The sequence below is a fragment of the Schistocerca nitens genome, chromosome 9 (genome assembly GCF_023898315.1).
Source record: "Schistocerca nitens isolate TAMUIC-IGC-003100 chromosome 9, iqSchNite1.1, whole genome shotgun sequence".
NCBI lineage: Eukaryota > Metazoa > Arthropoda > Insecta > Orthoptera > Acrididae > Schistocerca > Schistocerca nitens.
The window spans coordinates 66276935-66301049 of record NC_064622.1 but is presented as its reverse complement, the minus strand read 5'-3'; the positions used below and the strand labels follow the sequence as shown (position 1 = coordinate 66301049).

Below are 24115 nucleotides of genomic sequence, written 5' to 3'. Positions count from 1 at the left end.
GCACAGGATAGAGTAGCATGGAGAGCTGCATCAAACCAGTCTCAGGACTGAAGACCACAACAACAACAGGTAAGCATTATTAATTTTTATTTTCCAAATTTTTCTGACCTCCATGCACCCAAATTGGCATGACCATAAGTTATAATTTGGAAATTACAACTAAAATAAAACAATCCAAACACTTAAGCCTAACATATACATACACATAAATAAATCCCTTATGTACCGCTAAAACCTAATTTATATGTGTACTGCGCACTGATATTTGACTTGATACCGTTCACCAAATAATCGAATTCTCCGACTTCCTCACACACAAATGTGCATCTAAACTATCTCTTTATAGTTGCACAGACCTTGTGCCAAAAAAAATCCTTATTCGACAAAGCAACAAACAAGCTACCATAAGTCTTGAAATAAATCATTTCAAATTACCCCTCCAAATAATCTTATAATCTAAACACAGATACACTTAACTCTTAACCAACTTTCCCCTTCCATCTCTAGAGTACATATATCCTGTTCGATCCAACCCTCAGTTTTGTATCCGTCCCAAAATAACGCATTAAATGCTTTTTTCACCCCTATTTAATTTTTTCTCCCTTCTAGATCTCTTGCTATCTTAAACTTCTCTCGAGTCCACAGATGAGGCAATAACAATCGTAATGTTCTACCGTACCATTTCCAACCAATTACAGTAAAATCACATTCCTCCTCAAGATACCATTCTGTCCAAATATCACTTTCTGTATTAGAATCAAACTCACTGCCTTCTCCTTTAAAATTATCAACATTAGTAGCTACAACAGCATTATCATGGAATAAAGCATTACTTTTTACATCCACATCATTACGAACACCTTCACAAACAGCACTTTCAACAGCCGCTGATACATCATACAACTAGCTACATAAAACCTCATTTACACCACCAATGTAAGAACCGTTCATAGTTTCACCTTCCTCTGCCATTATGTCACATAAATTATAGTTACAGCATCATGAAATTTCAGAATCACCAGTACCATTGAATTCTGCTGCATTTTAATTTAAACCTGAGCATAACACCTTTTCCTCTCCTACACCCTCCTGTGCCACATTAATTGCAAATCGCACATCAAATTCAAAGCCACATTCATTCTCAAACAAACATTCAAGATCCACAGGTTCATGCAGACTTTCGGGTTCACCTCCATTAGTAGAAAGATACACACAGATTTCTTCCTCTGAAGTATCAATACCAGCAGCTTCAACTTTCGCAAATTCTGCACATAAAACATCATTACTACCTTCATTCAAAAATAATTCACCAATATCCGCCAATGCACACACAAATTCATCAACAGCTGATGAGACTAAGGCTATGCCACCCTTATTAACCTCATTAACAATTTTCGCTGTCACAATATCACCTCAAACATCAACACCTTCATCGGTATAATCGTTACCGCTGTTTAGTACCTATTTAGAATTTTCTATACCATCTACCTCCACCAAATTCAGCTCCACTTCAGCCTCCTTTTGGCACATAGAATCTTTCATTGCATTAACATTCACACACTCGTTCATCTTGCATTCATAAAAGATATCATTTAACCCTAAATCATCATCATCGCCTTTATCGTTATCTTTAATTATCTTAGTATTACACCTTTTATGCACAATCTGATTTGAAATTTTACCTGTTTGTTATCTATTACTAATTTCATTTCAAAATTCTGACACCTTCCAGCCATTTTATTAACACCTATCACATTTCTGTTTATTCGCATCCTATTCATCGCTGGTTTATTTTGCCATCTCCGGACCTGAGATGCGGCGAAACTTAGTTTCCTGATATCCCATTACGGTGGATCATTACGCCAGGTGCCGGCCCCTCAAAGCTACATTCTTGGTGTCACTCCCTGTGACGAAAGTATCTGTTCCCATTACCCCTTTGAAATAAATCATTTGATGTGTTCCTGTTACTGTTTCCCTTATCAAAACTGCTGTTTGCGTTCCGTTGATAACTTCCTGAATGTCTTTCCTAGTAATTACTTGTACTGATCTCCACTCTGAAAACTATTTGTCTGCTTACTTTGTGGTTTTAATTTCAATGCCTGTTCTAATTTTTCTATGAAGTCCAAAAATTCATCTATTGAGTTGCTAGGACTGTGCATTAGATCCCATTGCAAATTTTCCAGTAACCACTTTTTCAATGTCGTAATTTCAGTAAGCACTCCCAATGGACGTTTCACACGCATTAATCTTGCAAGTTCATGTTTACAAAATTCTTGCATCGACTCGTTCCTGTATTTAAGTGTTGGTCCATTCAGAATCTCATTATGGAGTCATGTTTGCTTTGCTTCAGTCCAGAACTTGTTCAGGAAACTGCTTTCAAATATTTCGTAGGTAGTGAACGTATCACTGTGTATATTTGCCCACGATTGCGGCTCACCTTCCAAATGTCTTTTCTTGATTTTATGATTTTATCTTCGCCTCATCAGACATTCCCCTTATAAAACCATCCCTGAATGCTACTAGAAAATTTACTGGGTGAGATTTCCTGTCATCTCTAAAACATTTGACCAAACCCGAGTTCATCCACAGAACACTGATCATTGTAGAGGTTTGATGTGCAGCTAAAGAATTCAATTCACTTTTTATTTCATTGATTTGTTTTCTAACTTCACTATTTTCAATTTTAATTCCAGATTCTACTTGTTCCTTTATTTTATCTACTTCTTTCTCCCCTTTCCCTATTCCAGCAGATAAGTTTCTAATAGCCTCTGACGTCTCAGTCATTAGAGCATCTTGCTCTTACAGTTTCTTACGTTGCCTCCCAGGTCTGCCTACAGCTTTTCCGCCTAATTACTGAAATTTTGCTCCGCCTGATCTGCCTTAGAGTCAAGTATCCCAACTTCATAAGAAATTTGGCCCATTTCTTTCTGAATGGTTTTTATTTTTCTATCAGTTCCTCAATTCCATTAGCAATTCTACCTACTTCATCTTACTCAGATGAAGCTATTTTGGATTGAACCGAATCAATTTTCAAATTTACGTCACCCATATCAGTTTTAACAGAATCAATTTTGGATCCCAATCCTCTTATCATTTGCATTAATTGTGACATCATGTCTCACCCAAATTTATCTCCCTTGCCTGATTTCGCACTATTTGCCCTACGAACTTCACCGCTGATCACACTCTCCCACTCCGACTTCGGGCTAAGCGGCTCACTAGTATTTTCAGATCCACACAACTGGCAAACTGCTTAATATTAGTGTCTATTATTGGCGACTGAAGTACAGAATCATACATAATCTCGCTATCAGCACAGGTACTTAGCTTTGTTATGCTGGATCCTTCTGCCATGGTATTGCTGCTGATGTTGCAGTTGAAGAAGATACGGAAGATCTCGTAGCCTCTGATGTGGTACTGCAACCTCCGCTGCGTGATGAATCACCATTGAGGATGCCGCTGCTCGCTGGAACCACATGCTTTCGATGTCACCTCTTCTTCCACGTTACTTTTTTGTCACTTGTAACCATCGCTAAACTCGGTGCACACAACTGTTGCAAAATTCGTAGCTCAGAGCACCACACAAACTGCATAAACTGCCACAGACTTGGGACCTAGGTCACAGACTGTCGTTAACTGTGAGAGTTACAATTGTAATTTCACAACTATTAAAGAAACCAAATATTCGGTCCTGAACTAATCCCACAATTAACTTTTGCGAGAGGTCCTGCCTATCAAAGTTCATATAATACTTCAGGAAACACTATGCAGAATTCAAATCCAATTCTAAACTTTCCAGAGTTCATATTCCGCAACTAACACTTTTCAAAATCCAATCCTGTGCCAACACTTTGCTGGATTCTTATTTCTCAACTAACATTTTCCAAATTCCAATCCCGGATTAGCCCCCAATTGCGAGCTAACATCCCATAGATGTTTGGGTTCACATGCGGTTCCTCTTCATTGAAATGTGTTGGCTCAAACTTGTCTAGGGATTGAATGGCATGTGTCGCATTACACGCCCTAAATTAGAAACTTGTGACACTTTGTTTAAATTGTCTGAGGCAAGTTTCTGAAATACAAAGTTAACATAATATATAATAACAGTAGTAATAATGTCGGGAACTGAATTAATGACCCATAAATGATGTAAGCCACACAGTTGCGATTTGGTTTGAAAAATGTTTATTCACAAAGCAAACTAATAGCCAAAGTGGTCATAAGTAGAGTTACTGTTACACTTGAGTGCATATCCGTTTGACAGTTTGATCATTTACAATCTCATTGTGAAATACAAGTATTCTATGTGAAAAGTTAGAGTTCACACTACACACATGGCTGCTCAATGCTCAGAGACTTAAGTCTCACAATACCACACAACACGAAATTTTGTAAGTAAGTTCACTTCCTAGCTGCCTAAAGACTGTCTGCTTTCGCATCTCAATCCGAAATGTACCCTTCGGTGTCTCCAGCCGAACTGTCCACTTTCGCTTCTGAACCAGCACTGTCCCTCTGCCCGTCCTGGGCCACGTTTCCCGCACGCCGAATATCCTCGCTCAACTGATTAGGGCAGTTCCCTTTGCTGAAGCCGTGTGATTGGCTACAGCTTATTCTACATTATTTTAACTTTTATCATATTTAAATAATTAAGCTTGACCACTTTCATGTTCTAAATAGAGTAACAATAAGATCTATTACATGTTGTTGTTGTTGTTGTTGTTGTTGCGGTCTTCAGTCCTGAGACTTGTTTGATGCAGCTCTCCATGCTACTCTATCCTGTGAAGCTTCTTCATCCCCCAGTACTTACTGCAACCTACATCCTTCTGAATCTGCTTAGTGTATTCATCTCTTGGTCTCCCTCGATGATTTTTACCCTCCACGCTGCCCTCCAATGCTAAATTTGTGATCCCTTGATGCCTCAGAACATGTCCTACCGACCGGTCCCTTCTTATTGTCAATCTGCACCACAAACTCCTCTTCTCCCAAATTCTATTCAATACCTCCTCATTAGTTATGTGATCTACCCATCTAATCTTCATCATTCTTCTGTAGCACCACATTTCGAAAGCTTCTATTCTCTTCTTGTCCAAACTATTTATCGTCCATGTTTCACTTTCATATGTGGCTACACTCCATACAAACACTTTCAGAAATGACTTCTTGACACTTAAATCTATACTCGATGTTAACAAATTTCTCTTCTTCAGAAACGCTTCCCTTGCCATTGCCAGTCTACATTTTATATCCTCTCTACTTCGACCATCATCAGTTATTTTCTTCCCAAATAGCAAAACCCCTTTACTACTTTAAGTGTCTCATTTCATAATCTAATTCCCTCAGCATCACCTGACTTAATTTGACTAGATTCCATTATCCTCGTTTTTCTTTTGTTGTTGTTCATCTTATATCCTCCTTTCAAGACACTGTCCATTCTGTTCAACTGCTCTTCCAAGCCCTTTGCTGTCTCTGACAGAATTAAAATGTCATCGGCGAACCTCAAAGTTTTTATTTCTTCTCCATGGATTTTAATACCTACTCCAAATTTTTCTTTTGTTTCCTTTACTGCTTGTTCAATATACAGATTGAATAACATCGGGGAGAGGCTACAACCCTGTCCACTCTCTTCCCAACCACTGCTTCCCTTTCATGCCCCTCGACTCTTATAACTGCCATCTGGTTTCTGTACAAATTATAAATAGTCTTTCACTCCCTGTATTTTACCCCTGCCACCTTTAGAATTTGAGAGAGAGTATTCCAGTCAACATTGTCAAAAGCTTTCTCTTAGTCTACAAATGCTAGAAACGTAGGTTTCCCTTTCCTTGTTTTTTTTTTCTAAGATAAGTCGTAAGGTCAGTATTGCCTCACGTGTTCCAGTATTTCTACGGAATCTGAACTGATCTTCCCTGAGGTCGGTTTCTACCAGTTTTTCCATTTGTCTGTAAAGAATTCGCATTAGTATTTTGAAGCTGTGACTTATTAAGCTGATAGTTCGGTAATTTTCACATCTGTCAACACCTGCTTTCTTTGGGATTGGAATTATTATATTCTTCTTCTAGTCTGAGGGTGTTTCACCTGTCTCATACACCTTGCTCACCAGATGGTAGAGTTTTGTCAGGACTGGCTCTCCCGAGGCCGTCAGTAGTTCCAATGGAATGTTGTCTACTCCCGGGGCCTTGTTTCGACTCAGGTCTTTCAGTGCTCTGTCAAACTCTTCACACAGTATCATATCTCCCATTTCATCTTCATCTACCTCCTCTTCCATTTCCATAATATTGTCCTCAAGTACATCGCCCTTGTATAAACCCTCTATATACTCCTTCCACCTTTCTGCCTTCCCTTCTTTGCTTAGAACTGGGTTGCCATCTGAGCTCTTGATATTCATACAAGTGGTTCTCTTCTCTGCAAAGGTCTCTTTAATTTTCCTGTAGGCAGTATCTATTTTACCCCTAGTGAGACAAGCCTCTACATCCTTACATTTGTCCTCTAGCCATCCCTGCTTAGCCATTTTGCACTTCCTGTCGATTTCATTTTTGAGAAGTTTGTATTCCTTTTTGCCTGCTTCATTTACTGCATTTTTATATTTTCTCCTTTCATCAATTAAATTCAATATTTCTTCTGTTACCCAAGGATTTCTACTAGCCCTCATCTTTTTACATACTTGATCCTCTGCTGCCTTCACTACTTCATCCCTCAGAGCTACCAATTCTTCTTCTACTGTATTTCTTTCCCCCATTCGTGACAATTGTTCCCTTATGCTCTCCGTGAAACTCTGTACAACCTCTGGTTTAGTCAGTTTATCCAGGTCCCATCTCCTTAAATTCCCACCTTTTTTAGTTACTTCAGTTTTAATCTGCAGTTCATAACCAATAGATTGTGGTCAGAGTCCACATCTGCCACTGGAAATGTCTTACAATTTAATACCTGGTTCCTAAATCCCTGCCTTACCATTATATAATTTATCTGAAACCTGTCAGTATCTCCAGGCTTCTTCCATGTGTACAACCTTCTTTTATGATTCTTGATCCAAGTGTTAGCTATGATTAAGTTATGCTCTGTGCAAAATTCTACCAGACAGCTTCCTTTTTCATTTCTTACCCCCAATCCATATTCACCTACTATGTTTCCTTCTCTCCCTTTTCCTACTCTCGAATTCCAGTCACCCATGACTATTAAATTTGCGTCTCCCTTCACTACCTGAATAATTTCTTTTATCTCATCATACATTTCATCAATTTCTTCATCATCTGCAGAGCTAGTTGGCATATAAACTTGTACTACAGCAGTAGGCGTGGGCTTCGTGTCTATCTTGTCCACAATAATGCGATCACTATGCTGCTTGTGGTAGCCTACCCGCATTCCTATTTTTTTTTTATTTATTATTAAACCTACTCCTGCATTACCACTATTTGATTTTGTATTTATAACCCTGTATTCACATGACCAAAAGTCTTGTTCCTCCTGCCACTGAACTTCACTAATTCCCACTATATCTAACTTTAACCTATCCATTTTCCTTTCTAAATTTTCTAACCTACCTGTCCGATTAAGGGATCTGACATTCCACGCTCCGATCCGTAGAACATCAGTTTTCTTTATCCTGATAACGACGTCCTCTTGAGTAGTTCCCGCCCGGAGATCCGAATGGGGGACTATTTTACCTCTGGAATATTTTACCCAAGAGGATGCCATCATCATTTAATCATACAGTAAAGCTGCATGCCCTCGTGAAAAATTACGGCTGTAGTTTCCCCTTGCTTACACCCGTTCGCAGTACCACAACAGCAAGGCCGTTTTGGTTAGTGTTATAGGGCCAGATCAGTCAATCATCCAGACTGTTGCCCCTGCAACTACTGAAAAGGCTGCTGCCCCTCTTCAGGAACCACATGTTTGTCTGGCCTCTCAACAGATACCCCTCCGTTGTGGTTGCACCTACGGTACGGCCATCTGTATCGCTGAGGCACGGGAGCCTCCCCACCAACGGCCATGGTTCATGAGGGGGGGTGGGGTGGGGGGGGGTGATATGCATTAGACTTACTTACTCAGACACTAAAATCACTGCCAATATTAGTTTTAAAATTACAGTCCCTAAGGACTACAAAAAACCCGTTATTTCACTAAACACTAGCAATTATGCCAACTTTGATGGTGTTTCTAGCAGAGTGTTAAATGACCAATTTCACTTTTTCTGGAGATTTTTTATTCAGCCTATGACAAAATAACGACTGTTTTTCCAAGCAGAACTTGTGAGCTGCCTCTAGTTCAGCTATTGTAAAAGTTTTTCCATGAAGAAAGCCGTTAAAATCTCACAGATTTAGTACTGATTAAGTTAAACAAGATCATTATCCACATCAGCTGGTGGATCCCTCACATATTGGGGTCTAAGTGACCAGCCCCTTCTTCCTAGTCTACCAGAACCTATTCGTCTTCCTCCCTAATGAAGCGGCAGACACTTCTAAAGCCAAGAATAAATTTTTTGAATTTCTATTCCTGAAGGAAAATAACGGCCTGCCATGCTGCCTCCTTGTAATTTTAGTCATTAGAGACAGATATTTTTAGTGTTGTGCACCCTCTTTCACCTTTCTTATGAAACTGTTCTGTACCAAACTCTTTTTTTTAGTCACTGGTGTTTGTTGCTAAAGAGATTAAGCTAAGGAAGGGGTTTATTCTGCAGCCTGTTTAATGAAAAGTACAAGAGGAGTTCCATAAGGATGAGGAGTCTGATTAATTTTCAAAATTTCTGTTCATTTTCAGCAATATAAGTGTTCACTTTTAGGTTGTACATTTGAAAAATTATAGATATTGTCAAGTGGCGGATGCATAGTACAATCCAAATGTGTGAATAAACTTTCAAATATGAAATTTTGGATTTTGGCCTTATTGAAATTTTATTTTGGGTTAGTATGGTACTAACCGATGAGATTACATTCCCTAAGTGATTTAGCAAAGGTTCAGAATTTTACTGAATAATCTGAAGTTCTGCGAGAGCCAACATGGTTGAAAAAGTTGGTTCAGGCATCTTCCATTTCTTCTCTGAAAGATATGTGAATAGTGATTTTTTTTTAATCTCATATTATACAGAGCCAAATAAAAATTAGAAATATAATTACTAATGATGTGGAGATGGAGCAAATATAGAGAACAGGCATTTGCAGTTTACTGCAGAATGATTCTAGTAGAGACTGTGAAGAAAAGATAACAGAAATAAGGGCTCATGTGGAGACATATAGACAGTTCCTTTTCCCTTGCTCCACTTGTGACTGCATTGGGAAAGGGAATGCCTCGTAGTTGTTCGTGGCACCCTTTGCCATACACCTTATCATGGCTTACAGAGTAGATATGTAGATGAGTATTCGAAATTAATAAATTATTTGCTTAGAATAAACATTAATACTTACTTAATAAAGCTAATAATTAATAGAATCTTACTTAAATTATAAAAGTGTTCTTCATGAGTTCTTCCATTGAATAATAACATTACTGGACACTTCCGCACTAGAAGCGATTTGGTATCACATATGTGGTTATCATAATCACAGAGATCAGCTTTCACCAGGTATGCTTCACCTCACATTGAATGAAACCCAATTTTTGAAAGCTGCAATTCATCCTTGTGGCTGAGTTACCACAGTAATAAATGTAACAATAAATCCCAGGATTGTAGCCTAGCATAATTTTTAGCATATTAACCTGATGTGTAGAAGGTTGAGGGTTTGAATCTTGTCAAATGTAGCAAAGTTTTTTTAAACCTAATCAGAAAAGTTTGATTGTTATTTTTGTTCAATTAATTGGCAATTTTCTTTATTTCTGATTCTTTGTGCATCATTTTCATCATTGTACTGACTTTGTATTTGCTCTTACTTTTCTTCCTGCCATTCTTTTTTAATTAATTGGAATCTGGCTGCATTGCCTATATTCTGTAACCAAGTGTCAGTGAGGACTGCTCATGTGTTCGTAACATGGCAGCTCATGTAGCCAGTGTGAGGACAGTTTCAGGCAACCAATGATAATGACAAATTACTACTTGCTTTTAGCACTGAAACTGAGTTTTTTCTGTATCGAGTTTGCTTGTAGAGATTAGATTTAATTGCCATGAACAAAGTGATTGTGGTTTTAGACCTACCATAGAGTGTCGACTACTATTTTCCACTTCACGAGGTTGTGTTTAGCTTAGGACATGAGTTTAAATTCAGAGATGTAAAACACATCATCTGCCACAATTCAGTCATTGGTCACTTAAAAGTCAGCTGTTGACAGACTATCTTTCATTTCCAACACACCTCACAGCAGCCACTTCCAACATTGCTCCGCATTACACATTAACAGCATTTGTCAAGTTACCTGCAATTTTTGTGTATCACTTATAACCGAATGGTAGCTGGCAGCTGATGTGGTGACACTGTAGTAGGAAGTGACAGATGGCAACTATCAAGTAACGAAACTTCCTGGCAGATTAAAACTGTGTGCCGGACCGAGACTCGAACTCGGAACCTTTGCCTTTCGTGGGCAAGTGCTCTACCAACTGAGCTACCCAAGCACGACTCACGCCTTGTCCTCACAGCTTTAGTTCTGCCAGTACCTCATCTCCTACCTTCCAAACTTTACAGAAGTTCTCCTGCGAACCTTGTAGAACTAGCACTCCTGAAAGAAAGGATATTGCGGAGACAAGGCTTAGCCACAGCCTGGGGGATGCTTCCAGAATGAGATTTTCACTCTGCAGTGGAGTGTGCGCAGATGTGAAACTTCCTGAGTTCGAGTCTCGGTCTGGCACACAGTTTTAATCTGCCAGGAAGTTTCATATCAGCGCACACTCCGCTGCAGAGTGAAAATCTCATTCTGGAACTCTCAAGTAATTTTAATCAGACTATAGGAGGGCTGACTAGTAATCCATGGATGCGCTGCACTTGAATTTGAAGAGAGCATCACATGAGAACCCCATGATGTGCACTTGAAACATTGCTCATACCATGGTCTCCTGTAGAGTGTACATGTCAGACATCATTGTCTTCACTGTGTGCATATTGTGAACTGGCAGATTTGAAAATAATATGATCTTCAAACTTACTCATATTTTACGTCTAAATGATGCGTTTCTGAACATGGATTACTCGTCAAAACTTTGTCTACTAAGCACCCTCTACAACCCCTAGAAGCAAGTAATAAAAACTGTTAAACATCCTGAAATCCTCCTGCAGTTGACAAGGTGGTAGTGATTTTAGATTTCATAATTTTCTTTTGAGTCAAGAATGAAACTGTTCCTTTTTTTCAACTTTTCTGAGTATTACTGTATGAACCACATTCCCTCTGTTTGCAACCTCTGTTTTATAATGCTAGCCTAAATTTCAAACCTTTTTGTCAGATGATTTGTTGAAAGTAGATGTTCTTGAATCGATTCTAGAAATAACTTTCGTTTTTGTCTATCATATCAGGTTTTTACCAAAATAAAAAGTAATATTTTGATGATTTTAACTTTTGAGCCTACAAACATATTCAAACATCAGAATGAGATTTTCATTCTGCAGCAAAGTGTGCACTGATATGAAACTTCCTGGCAGATTAAAACTGTGTGCCGGACCAAATCTCGAACTCTGGACCTTTGCCTTTCGGGAGCAAGTGCTCTACCATCTGAGCTACCCAAGCACAACTCACGCCCCTTCCTCACAGCTTTACTTCTGCCAGTACCTTGCCTCCTACCTTCCAAACTTTACAGAAGCTCTCCTACGAACCCTGCAGAACTAGCACTCCTGAAAGAAAGGATATTGCGGAGACATGGCTTAGCCACAGTCTGGGGGATGTTTCCAGAATGAGTTCGAGTCTCGGTCCAGCACACAGTTTTAATCTGCTAGGAAGTTTCAAATTAAAACACCATTTCATGTAAGGTGAGTTTTTAATAAAAAAAAAATTTTTAAAAACAAAATACATTTAGAAATACTCTACAGAACTCCCCTAATTTATTTAATGACTGTCATGTATAAAAACAAGTAATTAGCAATGTTTCATTAATTTTTAAAGTTGCTCTTCTTTGACTTCCTTGAAGATACTTGCATATGATGACTGCCCCTGTTCAACATCCAACTATAGTCGGCCATCATAGTTCCATTCCAGTTCCCATGGTACCTCTTCTCCATCTTAATAACTTGGTGAAAATGTTCACTGCACTTCACTATAATGTCCAAATTTTCCAGAAAGTAGCTGATGTATGAGTAGACATTCACACTCATGTTACAGCCAATCATCTTGAAATTTTGCGACATTTTTTCAACAATGGCTTTGTAATTAGGATATTCGTTATTTCCTTGAAAGTTGTCAGTAACTGTTAGGAAGGTGGTCCATGTGTATTTCTCTCTCTTCTTCATTGTCTTATCAAAATCTTCATCCTTCATTAATTTCTTTATTTGAGGACCAATAAAAATTCCAGCTTTCATTTTGTCTTATGTGGTGAAGGGAAATTTCTGGGAAAGTTACTTGGAGCAGGGTCTGTCCAGTGGTAGAGCATTTACAGATTGCTTCATCAAGATCAGTTTTATGTGCAGTGGTGGAGGCAAGACTCTTTTTGATTCTACAAGCAGTTCATGCAAGATATTTTAGTTTCAGGCACAACATTTCTCTGCTCTGGCCGAAATTTCACACTTGAATGTCTCTACCTCGCCCAACTGTCCCATTCACATAGAAAGAAGGCTTTTTGTGAACACAGCTTGTTGTGCTAATAGTATTCTGATAACTTTGAAGTTACCCCAGGTAAGCCATTTGTGTTCCTCGTTCTGGATACTTATTAAAATTATCATGTTCTCACATGTCTCTTTCATTTGAACTGAATGGCGTACAGGAATGGACCCATACATGTTCCCATTATGCAATAACATGTCTTTCAGGCTCCTCGTTGATGAAGCCACTGTATAGCATCATGTTCAATGCCACAGAAGTGTATTAACTCATTTATGTTACTGCAGCAGATCAAGGACTCAATCTGTGAGAATGAAGTAACTAGTTCTTTCTTTCTATGTCTATTCCATGCGTAGTGTATTCCTGTTCCAGAAGATCCTTAATTTTTAACTGGGAGTCAGGCAATTCCACAGATTCCTTAAACAAATATGGATCCCTTACGAGATCATTAAGTTCATTCTGAGAGAACAGTTGTGGAGTAAAGCTGCATTCAAGCTGGTAGACATCAGTATTTTAGGTAATTGCATCAACTTCATTTTCACCATCATCTTCTGCCACGTTCCTTAAAACAGCTGGAGAAAGAAGAGCAATTAGATTTTTCTCCATATGCAACTGGCATATTGGTTGAGTCATTGCTTAGATACGTAATTTGGTACTTATTTTTGGAATTGGTCCCTTGAACATTAACTAAACAGAAGTAATAATCATTAAGGTGATTTTTAGGCTCCCTCCACATCAACTGGAATCACAAATGGCATGCATGTTTTCTTCCCTTTTGTCCACAATCTTAAACTCTCAGCACAACAGTGGCAAAATATTTTTGGTGCCCAACCCTTGTCCTGATCTCCAAGTTTCATTTTAAAATAAGCATGGTAAGCCTTTTTCCACAAAGTCTGTTACAGCCACTCTGCTTATGCACTGTATAATTTCCAAAAATGTAACAGAAAACGTTTGGGTTGTTAACACACTGACAATGTAGTAGCTATAATCAATAGGCTGTTTTATTATTACCATCTCAAATATACAGGATAATTACAATACAGCATCGGTAATGCAAGCCTGTGAGATAAACAATGTTTTCAAGGTCACACAATAACAACAGATGTGACAGCATAGAGTTACAGGGCTTTACTGAGAAATTTTGCTTCAACACTATGCATAACCTACTGGCACAAGAATATATCTTTGAAGTCAAATTGCGACAAAACTGTATGTGACAGCAAAAAACTGAAAACCGATTTGGAAAGAGCATAAAAAGTTCAGATATACCACTCATTAGTTTTCAGTCATTTGATACCGTGCAGATTAGGGTAATCTTTTCCCCTGTATTTATAGTTTTAGTTGCTGTTTAACAGCACTGCCACCTGCAAATCTACATAGTAGATCATTAAATACTCATCTGACTAGTAGATAATTATCTCCGTGTCCACCTACTTATGTTTAAAAAAACATCACGCCATTATTTTTCTTTCTGAAGACCACAACAACAACATTATTTTTCTAAGATAAACTGTATTTTGCTGCAGGTTTAAGCTCTTTCATTATCCTGCTTTATCATGTCATATCATTTCGAAATAAAGCTGCTATATCTCAGTTTATGATTTATGCTGCTTTATCATTTTGAAATAAAGCTGTTTTAACTCCATTTATGATCTCTTTAAATTCACTATTTCATCAATTTTTTCATTTCATTTTTTCCCTCTCTCTCTTACTTTGCCCAAATCCAGCCACAAAATATGATACAAACACAAGATCACCTATCTTTGTGTACTTGCATAAATGGTGGATCATGTGTACAGTTTATACTGTTTCTGCCACTTGTTAATTTGCCATCAGATCTTTCTTACAACAATTTCAAACAATGGAAAGTCTTGTTTGGAACATCAACAGTATTATGAGAAGGATAGATTGTTACTCACCATAAAGATGTCACATTGAGTTGCAGACTGGCACGACAAAAAGGTTGTTACATATGACGATATTGCAGTGCCTGTGTTGTTCGCTAGAAGTACAATGCAAATTTTCCACATGGATGTCTGAAGGAACAGGCACTGTGGCAACTACAGCCATTTTGAAATATGTGAAATATATTTGCATTTGTGAATATAGACCACCATCAGCTGTATAATGGAATGACGACAATGAAAATTTTTTAGAGGCCGGGGCTAAAACCCAGATTTCCCAGCCACCAAAAGCAGAAAATCTGGGTTTGAGTCCAGTCCAGCACAAAATTTCATTGTTGTCTTCCCATCACACAGTTGATAGTTGTCCATATTCATAAATGCGAATACATTTGATGTATATGTTACATATGAGCTTTCAGCCAAAGCCTTCTTCAAAATCGGAAAACGCATACACATTCACACAAGCAAGCACACTTCACACAGACATGATTGCTGCCTCATGACACTATGACCATAATGCAACTGAAACATGTTGATCGGGACAACAATCTGGAGTGGGTTGTGGAATGGGGAGGAATGACTGGTTTGAGTGGAGTCAGAATGCAAGAGTAGAGAGCAGTGGATGAGTGTTGTATTGGGTAACCTGTACTGGGAGGTGGTGATAGGGAAGAGGGGCAGAAACAGTTTGGAGTAGGTTGTGGGGACAGTAGATTACCTTAGGTTGAGGGTGAAGAATCTGTTATAAGGATAACTCCCATCTGTGCAGTTCAGAAATGCTGGCGGTGGAGGGGGAGGGTGTGGGGTGGGATCCAGATGGCAATAATTGTGAAATAGCCGTTGAAATCAAGCATATTACATTCAGCTGCATGTTGTGCCTCTGGGTGGTCCACTTTGCTCTTGGCCACAGCTTGCGGTGGCCATTTATCTTGGTGGTCGGCTGTTTGGTAGTCATTGTCACAGGTGGCCCAGCCTCTGAGCGGCTGGGATAAGTGTGTGACAGATCTGGAATAAGTGGGTGGGTGGACTGGGTAGGTCTTGCAGCTAGGCATTCCCCAGGGATATGATCCTTGTGGCAAAGGGTTGGGATTGGGAGTGGCATAGGGATGGACTAGGACAGGCTCATCCAAACTGCCCCTGGGGCACCAGCACCCGTGATCATCCGAAACCAGTGCACTGGGCGAATTCGTATGTTGTTGCAGTGGCTGAGCTGTGTCGCTTAGCTTACCATGGACTCCGCCCACCATCTCTCGCCGTGCCGCTGTACGGGCGCTTTGTATGGAAAACAGACCACTGTGCCAGCAGCGGTCAAAAGCATTGATACGACACAAAGCCATTAGTCAACCAACATAAGGCTACAGTGGATTTTGATGGATGGTCAACAGCAGCAGATAAAAAAAGGAGGAGAGGTGTGTCTGTACTATTTAAACCTGAGTGGTAAATTAATTTCTTTTATACTGCTGTCGAAAATCATGCCAAATGTTTAGTATGTCATCAGAATCTCATGTATTTAAAAAAGTACTTGCTTGAATGGTACTTTAATACCTGCCACAAAGATCAGTTTGAAAATTTGTTGCCAGTCAAAGCTTGAAGAACTGAAAGAAAATTTCAAGCAGCATTACAGTGAAGTAAGCGTTTCCTATCATATGACTCTTTATTATTTATAAAGATGATAAATAAAACTATATTTTATAATCTGATATGTCACTTAGCAACGTGCCAGTTATCAAATATCAGATTGTCAGCAACAGGGAACATTTCTTTTTGGTTAATTTTTATATTTGGGTTGCATTAAATCACGTGGCACAGACATAAGAAAAAGTTTCAGGTGCATTAGTTTTTGCCAGTTTCTGAAAATCCTTCACAAATGCTCTCTCAGACGGCAAAGTGTCATGAAGAGTCATTATTTGTTTTTGCGTAGTTGTGTGTTGATGGATGGGAAATCATGTGTGGTAGTTTGACCTATGTTTTCAATTAACTAAAACGTAAATATTCCAATAGATAAAAATTTATTTTGCTGTCTTCGCTAGTGTCTATGACCGCTTTTCAGAGGAACTGGGCGAAAACGCACCTAAAACCAATCTTTTTTTATTAGTTTTTTATTTGGGTTTCAATGAACAATTAATTGTTAAAATGACAAAAGTTTTTGAAAAACAGGGTCACACAAAATTAATTGCAAGGTGGTTTTTTTTCCCCCTGTGGTAGGAGCAGGAAACAGGTGGGCAAAGTTTGTGTGCATGTTACAAATGCTCACTGAGAACTGTGAAAGCAGGGAAACCCTTTGCACCTGGGAATCTCATCAAAGATTGTCTGATCGACTCGGTGGTTTGTATTTGTCCAGCAGACCTCACGGAAAAATTCGAAAAAAATAGCTCTTTTGCCCCAAACTGCTGCTTGTGCAGTTGAAGATGTGGCCTCAGATACGGAGCAGCAATTAATAGAGAGAGCGGCGTTCTTCATTTCATTTTCTATCGCTTTTGACATCCATGGACGTTGTGGACATATCTCAGCTCGTCATATTCATTTGTAGTGTTGATGACAATCTATGTGTCACCCTTTGAATTTCTCGACCTTATACCATTAAAAGACACCACCATGGGTTTGGATATTTTTCTAGACATGGAAAATGTGTTAGTCAATGGGTTTAAAATGGGAATGCCTGGCCAGTGTAACAATGGATGGAGCCCCTGCACTATGAGGGATATGCATTAGATTCCTGGGGTACGTCAGGTCAAAAATGGCTGAAGTCGGCTATTTCTTACTCACGGCAGTCCATTGTCTGATACACCAGGAGGCACTTTGTGCAAAGATTGTCAACATAAACAATTTATGGACACAGTTGTTCGAACGGTCAATTATCTTCACTCGCATGGACTCACACATTGCCAATTTAAAGAATTTATGGCTGATATTGAAGCAGAGTACCTGGGCATCCCCTACCTTGCGGAAGGAAGATGGCTGAGCAGGGGGAAGGTGCTTCATTGGTTTTTCTCCTTGAGGGATGAAATCAATACCATTTGGGAAATGAAAGGACATCCAGAAGAATTACTTCATGATCTTAAGTGGGTGGTGAATTTGGCTTTTTTGTGTGTGGCCTAACTTGTCATTTAAATACTTTGAACATTTCACTCCAAGGTGAAAATCACTCTGTATAAAAATTTAAAAAAATAAAAATAAAAACTTATTTTGTAGGAAAAACAATTGCATGAGGAGAATTGTCAACACTTCACTGCATTAGACAGAGTTAAAGAAAATTTAGATTTTTCAGATTATGTTCAAATCATTTGTGAATAACAAGATGAGTTTGAAAACAGATTTTAGGAGATAAGTGAGCTTCAACCAGCATTAGATATATTTGTTCGTCCATTTTCCCTTCAGGCAGAGGACATTTCACAAGTGTTTCAACTAGAACTGATTGACCTGCAGTGTGATATCCGCCTGAAGCACAACTTTCTTATGTGTAAAACTTTGGATGACTTTTACAGCTGTTCTCCATGAGAGAAGTATCCTCTTTTGCACAAGCAGGCGGCCAAAGTTCTCTCAATGTTTGGTACCACATATATTTGCGAGTGCTTTTTCTCCCTTTTAAAGCTCGGTAAAATTAAAAACAGTTCACTGCTTAGTGATAAAAATTTGACTAATTCTTTGAGGTTGGCAATTTCCTGGAATATTGTACCAAACCTACACAAAATCATTTTCTCAAAAAAGAACAATGTATAAAATGTTAATTGTCTTCTTTAACAATGTTGACTCTAAGGATTAGAGGTCTTTACAACCTTAATTCTGTTTTTAATAAGTTTTCAAACTTGGTTAAATAAAATTATTACGTACAAAACAGCAAACTAAGGATCCGATGTCTAAACTCTGAAAAGGGATATAAAAAGATGTAGCACAAAGTACAACAAAAAATGTTTGCCTGTAACTAGTAACTACTAACAGTAAAAATGAGACACTATATCCGTTATGTAAAATTATTTCTAAAGTAGAATATTTATGACACTAGTTCATTTAAGAAATCGATATATCTTTCAGAAGAAGCCTACTGTACATATGATGAATGTGCATGTGCAATAGTGATAGACTCAACCTGTGGGTCAGAAAACTACTAAGTTGTACTTCGATTCTTGTTTTGGATATTGTTTTCTAAAGCTTTGTGTGGTAATTCTGCCACATGAACACTAATTGTTACCTAAACAATAAATGGTTTGCTTGTTTTACCGCTTATGAACCACTTTTACAGAGCTATGCTTCCTCTGTTATTTTGTTTACGTTGGATCTGATCGCAGAACACTCCAGCACAGAGCACTGCTGTGTGGCCTCACTCACTCCGCCTCTATCTCTCTCGCTCCTATGCCGACACTAGTGACACACGGTAACGTATGGGGTGCTGAACTATACTGCCTTGCACCCGCGGAGTGCGGCCGTGCCCGACAGGAACAGTACTTGCATGAGCCTGGACTAGCATGTTATGGAGATTGTGTAGGCGATGGAACACCACTTTAGGAGGTTGGGAAGGATCGTGAGTAGGCTGTCCCTAAATTTCAGGGCATGATGATAGATAATGAAAGTCCTGACGAAGGATGTGGTTCAGTTGCTCCAGTCTGAGGTGGTACTGGGTGATAATGAGGCGCTCCTTTGTAGCTGGTTCTTGGGGATGGTGTGAGGACTGGGAGTGTGTGGGAATATGGTAAGCAAAATCTGTTGAGGACTAGATTTGAGGGATAGCACCTATCTGTGAAGAATTTTGTGAGACTTTCAAATATACTAGGCACTGGAGCTCCTATTACTGCAGATACACTGTCCCTGGGTGGCCAGGCTGTATGGGAAAGATTTTTTGGTGTAGAAGGGATGGCAGCTGTAGAAATGCAGACACTATTAGTGGTTGGTGGGTTTAATGTGGATGGAGGTGTGAATGGAGCCATCAGAGAGATGGTGTCAACATCCAGGAAGGTGCACACATGACCGAGGAGGACCAAATGAAGTGGATGGGACAGAAGATGTTGAGGATGTGAAGGAATGAGGATAGGGTGTCATGGCCCTGAGCCCACATTATGAAGACCAGGGGTTTGGGGTTGTGGGAGGCTAGGAAGGTTTCCTCTAGACAGTCCAAAAAAAAAGTAGGCGTATGAGGATCCCATGTAGATGCCCATGGCTGTGTCGCAGATTTTTTTGCGTACCTTCCCTTCAAAGGAGAAATAGTTGTGTATTAGGATATAGCTAGTAATGCTGGATTTAGAGGTCACGTGTGTGTAAGGTATGCTTGCTTGTGTGAATGTGTTTGTTTTTGTTTTGTAAAGGAGGCTCTGGCCTAAAGCTCATATGTAATAGTCTCTTCGTCATGCATGTCTCTAACTCAATGTGTCATCTTTACGGTAAGTAACAATCTATCCTCTACAACAATTTCAGTTTTAATAGTTTACTACTTTTATTAGCGAGTGAAAAGAACTGTGCAAACTGTACAGATTGGCATGTTTTCAGTTTGTAACAACACATTATCTGAAGAAATGTATGTACATTTAGGAATGAAACAGGTTGTCATTTATGCATTTATAAAAGGATAATAATGTTCGTGAAAAGTGCTTGTCATCAAAATACTCAAAAAACTTTTCTTCTTGTTAAAGAACAAATCATGCAACTGAAGATTGTGCAGTTTATTAAGTTAATACTTCAGCATAGTTCACTGCATCAGAAATATTCAACATTGAAAGAGAAAATAAAGTAAGTATAAACTGACTTCTGCTCATTTTTCCTTAATAAAGTCTATTGTTTATACTTATAACATTATTCTCTTCCTGTTTTATTTCCTAACAGAAAAATTCAAGAAGAAATTGATAAAAAAAGGAAAGAGATAACAGAAATTCAATCTAAACTTCCCTGTGAGAAAGAGAAGACAGGTGAGACACAAAAAGCAGCTGTATTGTTACTAGAGATTCATTTATTAGTATTATATATTCAATATATAGTTGTATTGTTAATAACGTGGATTGCCTTTATTCTTTAACCATTAATCTTGAGTTTATCCATTTATCAACTGTGTAGTTTTTACGATGTGTAATAGTAGTGTACCATTTGACTGAGTACCAACACGAACCACAGTCAGTGACCTCAGTTACATAGACAGTTTTCTGTTGTATAATTGTATCCTGTTTTTTCTAAAATTATGACCTATTTAATTAGGGGAAATTTCTGATTGTCACATCAAAATAAAAAACAAAGCAATGAAAAACAGCTCCAAAGACATGAATGGTTACTTCAATAACCATACGTTTTGAATACTTGTTTCCTCCAAACAGTATAGTTTAGAACTGTCTACATCATTGTGTATTACAGTTTGTAATTATTTGATAATTGTTATATATTATTAGCCAGTTAATGTGCACTTGAGCATGCTAATATGGACACACTAAACACTATAACTTTTACATCACAAATTTTCAAAATAGTGGTCAAGGAGTAATATGTTATTCTGGTTTTCTCATTGATGACTATTAATGGCCATGTGGATGCAGATGTTCAAAGGCCTCAAACTGAGATATGTCATGCAGGTAACAGCTATATATTCAATTGCTCATGGCAGTCCTCACTTGATTATGCATATCCATGTTGTCATACTCATGAGGTATTTTATTGTGTCCAATTTTGTACTGTCATGACATTTTGAAGTACTTTTATCAAGTCCTAGGAAATAAGGAGGGAACTTGGAAATATGTATAGATCTTTGAGACAGAGAAGACATAAGGTAGAGTCTCTCAAATTTAGATTCAGAAAGGATATGCAGGTAACATTTTGAAACTGAAAGTAATTCTCAGATAGGCAAGCTGCAATGAATGTTCTACAGTATGGTGTATTGTATGGAAGAGAATCAACTTTGTAGCTCTACCCTCTCATAGTCTCTATACTAAATTCATTGTCGTTACTCTCTTTACTAGCTATTACATGAGGAATTGAATGATGATTTACTGTAGGATAACAACATAAATGGTGTGCAAAACTAATACTTTATAATTGTTTATTTATTGTATGGTGATTTTCAGTGAACCTCACCTTCATAAAGAATCACAGATTAATTCACAATGTACCACACTGTTATGAAATTTATTTCCTGAAAAATCTTTCATAGCTTCAATGACTTTGAAATAAGTGACTGTTAAAAGCCTGTTATTTGCATGAGAACAAACTGTGCTTCATCATAGTCTGACACCAACAATCTACTCAATATGTACAATGAGTTTTGCCATCTAATGCATTGTTAACATATCACTTTAACTTGATTATGCTACTTCATATCATTGCCTGTGCTACTTGAGCATAGTTTACACACAGCTTGTTCAGAGGGTGCTAGTTATGAGAAAAAAGAAATGTGGTACATATGGAGAAAAAATTAAATAATTTCAGATATATTTGTATTCTGTTTTTACTCACTTATTACTGCTCACCAGTTTCACTATTAATTATGACTTCTGAATCACAGGGTGCATCTTAAAAGTTCAATGACTGGTTTCAGAAAATAAAGAAAACAAGAATTACAAACAAAGTACATTTACTGACCTTTAATTAACCATTTCAGATGTGATTTTTTCTGTACAAAGTAATTTTTTTCTTTGAGCTGTAATGCTCTTAGCTGATTTTTTCATGGTTTTAGGTGCAAGATTTATACAAAAATATGTACCCATTTCCAAAATTATAATTTTTTCATTTGCCTTCTTTTTATGGAGCAAAATAACTAATTTAGAAATATTCAGTGTTGTAAAAAATTTGCTGATCATTCACTATCACACAGAATAACAACAACAACAACAACAACAACAATAATAATAATAATAATCAGTTATACAGTGAATTATAACTAACCAACCACTTCTCTGTATTCTGGCAGTCACAAGCTGCTGTGCACTGCTACATTGACTTGATATATTTTTATAGTGATGCCCAAGATTTGGCAGCACTTGTACATGAAAAGATTGAACATGCACAAATATGTGTATATGAGGTTTCCATTGGGGAAAAATATTTCTCTTGCAGCCAAGACACATCACAGGATAATGTACACAACTGTAGCCAGGGGGTCTGAAAGGGTTAGTCACCATTAGCAACAACACATTTCTGCCATTAATTGTAAAGCTGTTGGAAACAGTCAGCAAATGCTTTTTTGGAATCGCTCAAAGTACTGTGGTCACGCATTGTTGGATACCCACATCATTACAAGAGATGAAATCTGGTGCAACCAATACCATTTGGAGACTAAGCAACAGTCAGTGGTATGGTGTTCATTGTTTTCTCCACCTCCATTGGGTAGATATTCTTGATGGATCAAGCCACTGCAGTCGAAAAAGGTGATCAGCATCATCTCAATCTTGGATTTTTTGACAGCTGATTTTTTGTGGGAGGCAGGGAAGATGGTGAACACCATGCTATTGACTGTTGCTTAATCTTCATATTGTATTGGTAGCACCAGGTTTTATCTCCTGTCATGATGCAGATATCCAGCAATGTGTAATGATGGTTTCTAGCTATTCCACAAGAACTGTATTTTGACACTTTCCAAAAGCCTTATAACCTATATCAAAAATGCATTGTAGCTAACGGTGATTACTTAGAAGGTCAGTAAAAGTATTTTGTTTGTAATTATAGTTTTCTTTGTTTTCTGAGACTATTCACCACACTTTTCAGATGCATCTTGCGTTAGGACAGTAAAGATGTTCTTTCTGTGTCAGATCCTGATCTTACAAAGTAATGTACGCAAGTCAAGAGAGTACTGTTCTTCAGCAGGTTTACCATGATTTCATTACATCATTGTGGCATGTTACTGGAATTAATCCACATGCTGCCACTGTTGTTGGGGCACTTCCTTTTTCCATTTCTGTCACGAAGCAGTAATTCTTTTGTGGTGTATGCCAGGCTGTGTTCCTGCAAACACAGCTGCCACACTTATAGATGTGTACTGTGATTATGGTGCAGCACCTGCTGTTAGTCACTCTACTCCAGAAGTTGTAGGAAAAAGATGATGTTAACACGGTTCATCAGTCGGTTTTCCAATGAGCCTCATGCATCCACCACAGCATTAGATAGAGTTATCGCATCCTCACAATGAGCACAGACTGCTGGACTTCTGTCAGTTGCTTCTGAGTATACTGCTTTACTGGACCTGGATCTTGACTGCCCACGAGTCCACAGCCTCATGGGACTGTGTCGCTACTCATCTTTAGCACCTCCCTACTCATCACCATTATGGCTTTATGCATTTAGACTGCCCACGATCATCCTTGGCAACTTCCTGATCATCATCTCCTGTGGCTTTTATGGATTATGTAAGCGCCTTCTAGACAATGTCAGGGATTGACATTCCAGTTTGTAATCAAGTAGTAAGGACACTTGCCATCAGAAAGTGTACTGGGTTCTGTTCTTAGTTAATAAAGAAGCAGTTGTTATTACTACCTGTGCATTTTGATTGTTACCTTGCATCCCTCGGAAAATGGACAGTAAAATGACAATGAGGCTGATTCTCACATGTGTAATATTTCATCATGATGGTGCAGAGTATTCATGCTCATTGT

General features: G+C 38.3%; 2 protein-coding genes across 2 annotated transcripts in view; both read left to right on the top strand.

Moving 5' to 3' along the window:
* The window catches only part of LOC126204006 (uncharacterized), a 127509-nt gene extending 103943 nt beyond the window's left edge, over window positions 1-23566 (top strand). The window contains exon 5 of the mRNA XM_049938436.1: window positions 23460-23566. Coding sequence (XP_049794393.1) covers window positions 23460-23566 — 107 coding nt within the window. The remainder of the gene's footprint in view (window positions 1-23459) is intronic.
* The window catches only part of LOC126203548 (uncharacterized), a 255598-nt gene continuing 251884 nt past the window's right edge, over window positions 20402-24115 (top strand). The window contains exon 1 of the mRNA XM_049937870.1: window positions 20402-20455. The gene's annotated coding sequence lies outside the window, so the exon portion shown is untranslated. The remainder of the gene's footprint in view (window positions 20456-24115) is intronic.